The 13,171-nt window shown below is 41.6% G+C and overlaps 1 protein-coding gene across 3 annotated transcripts in view; it reads right to left on the bottom strand.

The window, feature by feature from the left end:
* Positions 1-9,464, bottom strand: part of LOC110316390 (killer cell lectin-like receptor subfamily B member 1B allele B) — a 12,195-nt gene extending 2,731 nt beyond the window's left edge. Inside the window, exons 1-6 of one of the 3 annotated variants that reach the window (XM_021190657.2) lie at positions 9,354-9,464; positions 4,157-4,255; positions 3,422-3,496; positions 3,035-3,038; positions 2,074-2,224; positions 765-880 (exon numbers count right to left, since the gene is read on the bottom strand). In XM_021190657.2, the coding sequence (XP_021046316.1) occupies positions 765-880; positions 2,074-2,224; positions 3,035-3,038; positions 3,422-3,496; positions 4,157-4,255; positions 9,354-9,438 (530 nt within the window). In that variant the 5' untranslated portion in view covers positions 9,439-9,464. Of the gene's footprint in view, positions 1-764; positions 881-2,073; positions 2,229-3,034; positions 3,039-3,421; positions 3,497-4,156; positions 4,256-9,353 lie in introns of all 3 variants that reach the window. The other 2 variants (XM_021190658.2, XM_021190656.2) reach the window with 2 other exon arrangements.
* Between the last annotated feature and the right edge of the window lie 3,707 nt (positions 9,465-13,171).

Raw genomic sequence — 13,171 nt, forward strand, 5'->3', positions numbered from 1 at the left:
GCATCCTCTCCCACTGAGGCCAGACAAGACAATCTTTGGGAATGGATACCACAGTTTGGCTACAGCTTTAGGAAAGCCTCTGCTCCAGTTGTTGGAGCAGAGGAATTGAGCTGCACTTCTGCTATATGTGTGCCGAAGACCTCCTTTCAGCCCTTGTGTGTTTATCTGTTGGTGGCTTAATTTCTGAAAGCTCCCATAAGACCCGCTTTCTATCTGTAATTGTTAGTCACATCCTCATTTGCCCCAAAAGATGATTGCTTCCATGGAGAGGGCACCTAGCCCTCAATCTGGCTTCAAAGGGCAGCACTAGGATATAAATGGAGTAGTCCTGCTGCTTGCTGATTGATTCCTGAGTAAGCCCCTCCCACTATACTGTGGTATTTTGAGACAGGGTTTCTCTGTGTAGTCCTGGCTGTGATGGAACTCACTTTGTAGACCAGGCTGGTCTTGAACTCAGAAATCTGCCTGCCTTTGCCTCCCAAGTGCTGGGATTAAAGGCTTGTGCCACCACCACTTTGAATGAAAACAGAGCTGGAAGCTGGACCTGGAGGAGGAAGGAGGCAGAGCAGAAAGTCCCCTGATGCAGACATAGGGGCAGATGATGCAGATGGAGTAGGTGGCTGCTGAGGGACTGTCCCCAGCAGAAAGGCTAACAGGCTTATACCACACAGATTCTCCATGTCTTCACTATTAGTCCCCAAGGGGAACCCCCAAAAGCCCCTGCAAGAGAAATGAATATTCAAATTAGCTCTTCTAGTACTCACACATCAGAATTTAAAGTTGAGCCATTCATCCACTTCCAGTTCATGTCTGGCAATATGTAACTTAGTCCAATCCAAAATGAATTATATTTTTCCTTTATTGAGTCCTGTAGGAATCCCTACAATCAAAACAGAACAGAGGACTTAACCCTGTGTCTGTGTATTAGTGACTCACATTCTACCATCCTCCTGAAATCTGTACCCAATCTGAGTCCCCAACGGTTAATTCTTCCTCTGCTATGCCCACTCCACTGAAGTCTGCTTGACAGGCCGAAAGGCCTAGAAGCACTTATGAGGCAAAGAGTTTCAAGAAAACTATGCCTCCTGGAACCTTGGCATTCCCATAGCCCATATACTCAAACCCTGTCCCCACTTTAGTCTAGTGTATGAATCAGTATTGTTTTATTATAAGTGCCTTTAAGGATTGATTTTTGACATAGCTAAGCCTCCACCAGTGTTCTAATGGTTCCTAGAAAAATCCTTGAAGCCGACCCTGAGTTTGGAATTCAGTAAGAATGTTACCTATTCAGTAACATTCAAATTCACTTCTAGTAGAGACAGTGAAAATAATCAGGCATTACTATTTACTGGAACAGAGCTAGAAAAGCTCAGGGCTAGTCTGCATGGTATTTACTTAGGACAATAGCTGAGTCACACCCAAACACAGGAATACACAATGGCCTAGGAAATAGGTGGGTTTGGTGCAGGTTTCTTCACTAGGCCCAGAGGAATACCATACTCAGGTATTTACTAAAGAACCCCTGGTGGAGGGTTTAACAATAGACTGGCATTGCATCAGAGCATTCACCTGGCTCCATTCTCAGGGGTAAACAAGGCCTGACTGCCACCATCTTTTTATGTATGCATTCCTTTTTGTTTTGTGTCAATGTAACTTGGGGGATGTGTTCACCTGGCTTTTCTTGTTTTTCTTCTCTATGGAAAAGTCTGGTTGTTTGTTTGGACATTGCATTCAGATTCAACACACTCTCTCGTGTCCGCCTCTGTTTGTCACCCCATTCTTGCTGACTCTATGCCCATCTGTCCGAGACCCTGATTCCTACGGATTGAGGGGGGCTGACTGGGCCCAGCCCGTGGCATTCCTCCTTTGTGAGATCTGAGACCCATATTAATGATCTAAAGAACACTCTTCTTACACATGCAGTTATTGACTCACATGTCCAATTAGTCTGTCAGACTCTTAAGTTTCTATAATGTAAAGTCTCCACTTCCTTTGTGTGGAAGATCTGTTAAGTCTAGAGATGTTGGAGCTTAAAGAACATACTAATGTGTTCTGTTTTATTGATCAACTTACCAGTTCTTCTTGGTCTTGAATGAGCAGCAAAGTGGCTCCTTTCCCATCACAGTCAGCTAGACCTTCCTTCCAAGTGTTGGAAACGTGAGAAACATGAAAGCACTTATCTCGGTGTGACAGCCAGTCTTGGGGGCACTCTAACTTAGCTGGACTGTCTGAAGCGAGAGGAAGACGTGGTGTATGTCTACTCTGTTCTTGCTGTACCACAGCTGGTTACACACAGTAGTGTTTACTAACTAACACTTTTATTAACATGTACAGGAACAAGATTGCTGTTATGACATATTTAATATATATAAATATCAAAGACTTTATTTTTGTTTCTATTAATTAATTTCAGATAAAGTTAACTATCTGACAAATTTTTTAAAACAATCAAGCATTTCTTGTGGTAGTTTGAATAAAAATAACCCTCCCCCCAGACTCATATATTTGTGTGCTTAGTAATCAGAGAGTGGCACTACTTTTGGAGGTATAGCCCCATTGAAGGAATTGTTCATGTGGGGTGGGCTTTGAGATTTCAGAAGCCCAAACCAGGTTCATTACCCTCTCTTCCTGCTCCCTGGAGACCCAGATATAGAACTCTCAGCTGCTTCTCTAGGGTCATGTCTGCCTGTATGCTGCCATGCTCCCCACCATGATGGCATGAACTTAAACCTCAGAAAGTGTAAGCAAAGCCCAACTAAATGCTTTTCTTTATAAGAGTTGCTGTGGCCATGTTGTCTCCCCACAGCAATAATTTAACCCTGAGTCTAAAGCATTTCTTTAAAGCATATTCCTCTTTTGGCATGTGTGTGTGGTTCATGTGCATATGTATGCAAGTGTGCACACCTATGTACATGAAGAGGCCAGAGAAGAATGTAAGATCTCCCCCTCTCTCCCTCCTTTAGAAGCAGGTCTTTCCTTCAACATGAAGCTAATGGTTTTTCTGCAAAGCTGAAAGCCAACAGGCCTTAGTGACCATCCTGTCTCTATCCCCTGCAGACCTGGGGTGGTTATTGCATAGATGCTGGGGTTGTAATGACAGTCCTCACACTTACACACAAGCACTCTAAACCACTGAGCTGTCTCTTAAGCCCCCATACTTTACTTTTTAGCTTGATACTTGTCTTTTAGTGACCAACTATGCTAGCAGCCTGAGGAAGCAGGGCCAGGTAGCCAAGATGCTAGATCTCAAGTTCACATAGCTTCAGTGAAGTGTCCAGCACCATCACCTACAGGTCACATGACTTTTCACAAGTTCTTAAGTTTTTCATGCTTCAGTTTTCTCAGATGTAAGACCCACAATGATGTGAGTTTTGCCTAAAGGTGTCTTGATAGTGATCAAATATCAGAATGTCAAAATTACCTGTTGCATTTGTCCTTTTCATTTGAACATCCATGCTGATTCCTTTTACTGACAATTTTTGTACTAATGATACCACTGGTAATAAGAAAACACAGGCAGAAGATGAAAAACTGTTAAACTAGAATGAGTATTGTCTGTATCACTTCAGGAAGTGGAGCTATCTCAACAAACTTGAGTTGGCCAGGAGACAATGCATTAGCAGCATGTTAACAACAGACTACTGGGAGACAGAATAAAGAGAGAACAAGGAAAAGATTGCTTTGATTCACAGGGCTGTTAGACTACAGGTTATCTAAGGGCGTGGCTAAGGCTCTCACACTGCTCATGCTCCTAACTTCTCCTCTAGAAGTGTACTCACACCCACAATGTCTGTGAACATACTCACACCCACACTGTCACACTGTGGACTGTGAGCATCCTCACGTCCACACCAAGGAGAAGGTCCCTGACTGCCTTCTGAGGTTCAGTAGACACCTAATAGACTCATATTTAGGCATTGTGGCTTTCATTGCTATTGTCGCCTTGTCACATCACATGTGTGACCTTTTGCAGAGTTCTAGGTACACATGTGTCACCCTATAATGATTCAAGAACTAGGAAGAAAAGAAATGTGAGAGGGGACATGGTCCTATAACTGCTCATCATTGATCTTTCCCCAGGCGCAAGGTAGCCCGATCATGTGAAGAAGCTGAAATACTTATGGTGGAAATAGAGAAAGAATTCTGTCTCACTTACCTAAGACACTGAGTCCAATCACGACCAGCACAAGAAGGATGAGGCCAGCACAGCCAAATTTCAGAGCCAACCGATGCCAGCGTGGGCACCGACAGGTGTCTGAGAAATTAAAGACAATACACGTTTAATCTATTGGAGTGCATTTGGAATGAAAGTCAGAGGTGATTAACATGGATTCAAGACGGGGGTGGGGTGGGGTGGGGTGCAGAAAAGAACCTTTCTCAGTCAGCTTACTGTACAGTTCTGCAAGATGAGTCGGGCCAAACAGTGTTTTCTCTGATAACTTAGGACTACTTGACTACTCGTACATGTTTCATGTGAAAGGGGCGTGAGGAGGGACGAACTCGATTGATGAGGAAGATGTTTTGAAAATTGCTGAGGGAGGACTTTACAAAAATAAGTTATGTTGTGGATAGGAGCCAGCATTGCCCCAAGAAGGAGGCTTTTCATTTATAGAAGGCAGAGAGAGAGAGAGAGAGAGAGAGAGAGAGAGAGAGAGAGAGAGAGAGAGAATGCTCAGTTTCATGCTAAGTACCACCTTTGGTACTGGTGAGGTACAGTAATTCTATTATGTAAGTTGGGCCTGCTTCACTGTTGTCAAGAATGATCTTCTCCAACTTGGAGCAAAGCTTAGGCATCTCTGCTGCTTTATTTGCTCTGGACAAAGTTTCAGTGTGTGGCCCTGGCTGGTCTAGAACCCTAAGCAGACCCAGGTGGTCTCAGCCACCACATTGATTTTGCTTTTACCTACATCAGCCTCCTCTTATCACACTGGCTGAGTTCTCACACTTTTAATGGAGAGCCGACCTGTCGAGAGAGGCAAACTATGTACATGGTTTCACTCACACACACACACACACACACACACACACACACACACACACACACACAGAGTTCTCCATCTTAACTAAGCGCATACATACTATAACTTTTACAGCTTGACATGTAGTGGTAAAATATTATTTTTCCTTTCCTTTTCTTAAATAGACGTTTTCACCTTTTGATGTAAAGGAAGAGTCCTATGGATGCCTCTCTTTGACACAACAGGGTTGCTAGCATTTACAGTACTCACAGTTTGAGGCCACTATCCAGTAAAATGACAATTATTTGAGCCACAAACCTGGGTGACTGGCAGGTGGTGAGGAGCGACTCATGTCTTGACCGAGATTGTGTGACATCTCATTGTGCTTTTCAAAAAACGATGTCCAGCTTAAAACACAGAGTTACTTATTCTGAAAATTCTATTAATATTTATCAACTTGTTGTTGACTGCAGGTTATGAAAGTGCAGAAATTACAATTGCAGATTAAGGGGGTACTGTAGTATATATATAACACATGCCTACATCTACAATGCTACATTGATGAATGACTGGGTCCAGTATCTTTGCTTCTCTTGGTGACCGTATCAATTACTATATGAGTTCTCAAGTTTATCAGAAGTTGAGGTACATCAAGTTATTAAATATGTTCATAAAGTATCATGATTTGGTCAATTAATTTTGATTTAAGACAACCTTGAAAGCATGGGTGTCTTATGGAAAACAATAACAATAGTTTAATGTATGAAAATACTATGGAGAAATACTAGCTAGCTCCTATACCTGTAACTATTATACTTCCCCATTGCTCTCATTCGGCCTCTATTATTTACATTTACAATGGTTTTATGAACTCTAAGAAAGCTTTCCTAGTTGACTTGCAGCTGTTCTTCCTTCTCTTTTTGTCCAGGTTGGCCTCTAGCTTTCCATGTGGCTAAGAGTGGTCTTGAACTCCTGCCTCCATCTCTCAGGTTCTGGTATCATAGGTATGAACCACATACCTGGCTAAGGTCCTTACTTCTGCACAGCACCATTTGATGTATGATATATATATATATATATATATATATATATATATATTTTATTTTCTAAGTATTTCTTAATATAAATGAATATATGTTTTGAGTTAACTGTTAAATTAATAAAAATCAGATAGGCTGTCTTTTATTTGCATTGTGATTTCCAGAATTGCCTTTATTGTTTTTGTTTTTTACATTATCCATAGCAACTGAATTGCTTGCCCCAGTTGAAGACAAACACCAGATATCTCTAGTCTCTAGACCAGAATTGAGATATGACATCTTCTGAAGCAAGCTAATTCCTTTTAAAATATTCCTTTAGAGAAAGGATAAGAGGAAAGGTTGGCAAGGGAGAGAAAAAAAAGTTCCAGAAGAGACAAAGGACAGTCTAATTTATGGTTGTAGCAGTATCTGTAGACCTAACAAAGTACAGACTGAAGATAGTTACATATGAAGAGCTGCATTTGTGTTGAACACACACACCCTTTCTCCATCATTATTCTCTAAACAAATACACCATGCTAGCTGTTCCTATGGCTTTGAAGTTATCTGAGGCACCGAAAGTGATCTACAGATTATCTGAAGCACACATGAACGTGCAAGCAGGTTACTTGTAAGTGCTACATTACATGTAAGAGACCAGCATATGTGCAGGTTGGAAACAATCTTTTGTGGACAGTGAGAACTGTTGTATCACAGTAAGAGGTGATACAGGCCAGTCATGGATGGAAGCAGTCACTGTGTTAGGTTTGAGGGTGTGGCCAGTGGGTCACCAGTGCTTCTGTGTCCTGGATGGGAGGACATCAGAGGAGACTCCAAAGCCCCAAGGCCCATAATATTTTTATAACCCATGAATGTTCTTATTTATAAGATGTGGACAATATCTACTACAGAATGTTCTAGAGAGGACTGTATGCAATAATCATTGTAAATTCCTGAGCATAGCATCTCGCCTTTGGTAACTGCTAACAAATATTTTATTTTATTTTATTTCTAAAAAGCAAGGGTTTTTGTTTTATATTAATTATAGGTAACAAGTAATTTGAGTGACTTAATTTTTTTTAATCCATTCATGACAAAATTTAAAGAACTCTAGTTCTCAGAGTTGGGCTCCCTGTACTATCTTGTTTTACTACTGAACTTACATACCGAAGAAGCTATGTGAGCATTGGTTATGTGGCAGAGCCTGCATGGAGCTCTTCTTTGGTATTCATGCAATGCTAAGTCATCGCCACTGTTCTAGGCATTCCACTGGCTTCCCGCCTCAACATCTGCTCCTATGGAATGCCCTCTGAATCCCTTCCCACCTGTCACCATTCCTCCTGACTTGATCTCCAAAACATACCAGGCATGTGTGTTCCCCCGCAACACCACAGGCATGTTCTCCCTTTGCATTCGCAGGTCCAGCATCCAGCATCCTAGAAGACTCATCTCTCAGACACTCAGCCTTGGTCCCCAGCATCTTTGAGCACTGGACTCCAGCATCATCTCTGAAAGGCCTGCTCTGCTTGACATGATGCTGTCTCTCAAGACAAAACTCTCAAGTTCGGCTTAAGTGCTTTTCTTGTTGGCATTCAACATCTCAAAGTTGTTGATGCAAGTGTTTATATCACTGATTTTAAACTTCACAGTAATATAAAATCCACAGGGAGAAAGATGTTTTCCTGTTTCTTCATGGCTATTTCCCCAATGTCCAGAGCATTATTTATCTTATAGTAATTTGTTATCTCTGAATGAATGAACAAACTCCAGAGGCATTCGTACCTATTTTACCCATTGTACCATCAAAACAGACCTTTGGTCATTTAACCACAAAGAAACTAGGTCACTGCCCCCGGCCCCCTTTCCGGTCCTTTTTGCTGGCAGATCTAATCATGGTGCTTTGAGCTTACCACGGTTTGAGTCCTTTAGCTAACAGGTCCTGGCGGTTTCACAGTTACGATGCCAGTGCGTCAGCGTTTTTCTCTCCAAACATTACACTCTAGTTTTATTCTACTGTTATTTGTTTCTTTTCTTCAGGTTTATTTCCAGATTAGTAACAGTTAGGATAACGATTGCTTCTTTTTAGCTGTTGTAAAGACTTTCTAGACACATTTTATGAATTTGGTTGTGAGCCTGGCCTTTACCGCTGAACCAGCCCTCCAGCCCTCTAGTTGTCTTGATTTGGGATCATAGACAGTAGGATTTGAGGAGAGCATTATTATTTTTCTCTATATTCGTTTTCTTACACCATTTTCAACAAGGTCTTTTCTCCACTTTTGCTAGGCATGATGGGAAAACAAAGACTTGCTTTTTCCCAACACAAAATAACTGACACCACCAGACCCCCCTGGAGTTATCTACCAGGCCCTCTTCCACTCCCCGCTGACCCTTATGTAAACATTATAATAAAGCTTATTTGGTGACTCTGAGACTTTCTCCTTGACTCAAACCTTTGACAATTTAATAGTGTCTAACAAGAACCACTAAAGTTGGAAGTCCACATGTCACAACACATAGAGGACATCATATTGGAAAACAGCTGCCCAATTTCAGTTAGACAGCAGACTAGAATTTTGTTTTATGATTATTTTATACACCCTCTACCTGAGTTTCTGGGGGTCTCTTACATCTCAGCCATCCTTAGGTCATGCCCTTCACCTCTTAGCAGACTCCCACATTTCTTTTGCTAGGGTCACTAAATCCTCTGGTGGACAAGATGCTACTTTTGGCCAGCATTGAAAGATTAATTCCCAGCTGGCTCAGGTAACTTGTGGTTCCTCCATTTATAGCTGTTATACTTTGCACGAGAGAAAGAACCAGCTTTTAAACAAACTAAATAAATTTTCATATATAAAAATTACTGGCCTTTAATTTAATTGAGGCCTTTCATTTTTTTACTATGACTCCCCCCCCCCCCCCCCCCCCGCCCCAAGAGAATGTCTTCCTTTATCAGGCAACAAAGACATTAACAATGAAGTCTACACGCTTCACTGTGAAGGGACAGCTGGGGTTGCCGCCGAGGTAGAATGGGATCGTAGTGTCCATGTTCTGTAGATGAATTTGGAATTAGCAATGGAGTGCAGCAAGTACCTCTTAAACCACCCCTTGGCTCATGGGAGTAAAATATTCTTTCTTAGGATTTTTAGCAAAGGCTGAATAGGGGAAGTGATGTTCAGATTTCCTTCTGACTACACGAGTAAAAATGGACTCTATGGCCTTTCTAGAACTGTGGTTTTCTGCAAGCAGGCTGCCTACAGTATTTAAACTCTAACATATGCCTGCTTGTCACCTTTAAAACAGTGACGTACACCCGTAAGTTTTAGAGGAGAATCTTAATTCTGGAAAAGAATTCAAATGGCAGAAGCAAGCTGCTTACCTGGGGAAAGAGGTGGAGGCGGTTCATGATTAGGCTCTCGGATCCTGGCTAGGTTTAAGTCTGCATAGACCAGTGTCGAATCCATCGTAGATGGAGGGACTTGACACTGGCCTCGTGAACAGAGACAAACTCTGAGTCCTGTGAGGTGAAGTGAGCCAAAAAGGAAGTCCGCTGCGTATGCTGTGCCCTGTGTGTCCACACCCGCCCACACTGGTCGCTGAGGGTTTCTCCATAGTTATTGACCTTGGTGTCTGTCCTCCTCACTCAAGCTTCCTTTTTTTTTTTCCTTTAGACAAGAATGTGCCACATACAGAACATAGGGTTTGGTTTCTAACAAATTTCCGGATAGGTCTTTCTTACGTTCTTATTCCTCTAACCATCCGTTATGAGTTATCCTCTCAGACCTCCAATGAAATATTTATCCTGAGTTCAAATTTACCTTTCCCTCAGACCCCAGGGATAAAGACGTGTGACATTTTATTCTATGTTATGAAAATGTGGATTAGGACACAAGTGTCCACAGTACTATCTGATGTGAGTTGAAGCTCTAACATCCTCCTGAAATTTGCATACTGTGAAGGGACCTGTGGATTGTGGAGATGCGGCTGGGACTGTGGTGAGAACCCATGATGACACAACAGGAAAAGCAGCAAGTACCACTCAGTGCTTTTCTGAGCTAAGGGCTCCATCCTTCAGAGCTCAGGGAGTGGAGGACTTGGGTCTATGGGATGTGCTAACTCCTCCAAGGATTTGTAGGTCTAGAGCCTTAGAGCAAGGACCACAAATGCCCCCAAGTCAGGCACTGTCATATCACAAGTGAAAAAGAAGAAGAAAAGCAAGGACTTCCTTAAAGCCACTTTCTGTGGTCAGAGTGGAATTGAACCATGTGCTCACAAGTATCTGGTACTGGCAGCAGTCTGCTGGCTGTGGGTTCTAGGAGACAGGGGGTGTGTACAGACAACTTGGGGCTCACACTCATTTTCATGACCATGATGACTATGAAGTATGGGCAAGCCTGTGTTAAGTCTCACAGATCACTTAAGACACTGTGAAATGTCCTCAGCTGTCACTGATGACAGTCCCCTCACTCAGTATTCACGCTATTGAAACCTAAGACTTCAATACGTGTACGGGATTCTCCAGAGTTTTCCATCCTGAGAGGTTCTATGCATTTATTTTGCTCAGATTACTAAACCTAGCATTTGAACCAGTGCTGAAATGTTAGTGTGTGCATAAATTTCAAATACATCAGGACCTCAGGCTTTAGTATATATAAGAATCACCTGAAAGTTTGTTAATAATTCACTTCCTATACCTTAACCCTCCTCTCTTCCTTAGATATCACGAGTATCTTCAGTGGGAAATGTGTGAATAACATTGTAAACGTTTGAGGTGGCTCGTGGATCATGCTTAAGCAAACAGCCTTGGGGTCAGTGGATAAGAGGATAGATTAGAAAGATCGGCAGAGTAAAGAGAAGTCTGAAGCTGAGATTAGGTGAAAAATAAATCTTTGAGGATTGAAGTTTAAGGCGTTTTTTAGGTTTACTTTATTATTTATATGTATTGGTGTTCTGTGGGTATGAGCTGCCATGTAAGGTGGGAATTGTCCCTCTGGAAGGACCACCAGTGCTCTTGACTACTGAGCCATCTCTGCAAGCCCAACATTGAAATGTTGCATGTTCTGAAGCCTGACAGTGATGTGTCTACAATGGTCTAACTAAAAGCAAGAGATGGGAGGGGAGATACTTACATCAGCGAGTGCTTCCAAAAGCCTCTAAGCCACAAAGCGTAAAGAAACTAAAAATAACAACCAGTGACAATCGCCCTTGGTCCTTGTTGCCCATGTAGCTGATAGACCACTTTTCCTGTGACAGAATGGCAGGGACAACTCCAACTACTGAATGTAGTTTTTTTACAACAAAAGTTTTGTTATGTGGCCATCATTGAACAGATAAAAATAAAACCCTTCTGAGAATACATGTCAGGAGAATCTGACTGACCAAAGTCATCCGATCACCTAATTGTCCAAATGATAGTTCCACTGCAAAATATGTCAGATGTCAGGACTATAATGATCTGTTGCTAGAAGAGGAGTGTGGGCAGGTGTGTGTATTTGTGTGCAAAAGAGTTCAATGTGATATTATGTGTATACGATGTGTTATGAAATCTAAAGAGCTTAAAGAGTGAATGATTGTATGTGATCCTGGGTTTCATTTATTTTTATTTGTCCATGTCAGTATATGTGTTTATGTCTGGGTGTGAACACAGTGTATGTCTGTGTGGTGTATGTGCATGTGTTTGGGAATGTACACACCTATGTGCATGCCCAGAGGCCAGAGGAGAGTTTTGGATACTCTTTCTTTCTTGTTCCTTTGATGCATGGTTTCATTTGGAGCTTGTAATGACTTTGTGTTTGCAGCTAGTCTGAAAACCAACCACCTCCCGCGGTCCTCCTTTCTCTTCCCCTCTGGATGCTGGGATTATAGGTGTTCCTGACACCACACCTGGCGTGCTACACCATTCTTATCTGCTGAGCTATCTTTCCAAACCATGATATGGAGTTTTTGAGAGGCTATGGTCGAAGTCAAATTGAAAATCTCAAGGATTAAGAAAGACAACTTTCCCATGGTAGCCTGCTTTGATATTGAACTCTTTTGCTTTAATAGTGGAAGTTAGGATGTGTAGGAAACATAGAGTAAAATATAAGCATTATTCTCTAGTGTGAAGGAATAAAAAAGAGGCTATACAAGCAGCAGTGACAAAGGAGGGACTGGAGAGATGACTCAGTGTTTAAGAGTACAGGCTGCCCTTCCAGAGGACACAGGTTTGATTCCCACCATCTACCTGGCAGCTCCAAACTGTCTGTAACTCTAGTCCCAAGGGTCCTGATATCTCTTCTAGGTTCTATGGCCACCAAGTGCTCACACTGTGTATAGATACACATGCAGGTAAAACACCCATACACATAAAATAAAATGAAAATAATGTAGCAAATTTAAAAAAAAAAAAAAAAAAAAAAAGACCAGACGAGGTGACTGATATTTCAAAAGTTAAAATCAAAGAAAACTTTACACAGATACAAACAAATAAACAAGACAAAAGCAGGGCCAGATGACCCAGTTAGAGAAAGGAAGGAATACTTTATAAATGAAGGCACCATGAACGTATGAGCATCTTCAGGAAAAGTTTTTAAAAAATTATCCTAAAGATGATTCATCAGCAACGAGGAACTCAATGATCTGATGAGCTCCACAGAGACATAACTACAGGAAGGCAGGAAGGGAATAAATACAGGAGCAAAACATCTACTGACAATAACCAGTCTGATTTAGGGAGTGAATAGCTACAGTAGCAGAAGTGAAACATTCACTGTGAGTCAGAACTGTGAGTGAAACAAACCTCTTTTCATGAAAGAAGAAGTGTTTGTAAAGGATAACAGGATGGGAGAAAAAGAGGGGAGAGTGTTGAAGTAATGGGGTGTCAGTATGTCCAAAGCATGGTATATGCACGGGTAGATTGTGTCACAAAGAAAACGATTATGTTTTACACTTAATACTTCTAATAAATATGGGAAAAAAGCCAAACCTCTTTCCTTTATAGACGTCATTCTGGTCTCAGATGTTTCATAATAACTGCAGGGAATGTAGTCATACAGATGGTGCCTTCAAAATGGTGATAAATTCATTCTAATCGAAAACATTATAGTCAGAAAAATTACCCTTCAGAAACAAAGAAACTGAGACTTTCTGAAATATTCAAAAGCTGAAGGAACTTACTACCACTGGACTTGCTTCACAAGAGATAAGCCAGAGTCAAAT

This window comes from Mus pahari, chromosome 2, assembly GCF_900095145.1.
Source record: "Mus pahari chromosome 2, PAHARI_EIJ_v1.1, whole genome shotgun sequence".
NCBI lineage: Eukaryota > Metazoa > Chordata > Mammalia > Rodentia > Muridae > Mus > Mus pahari.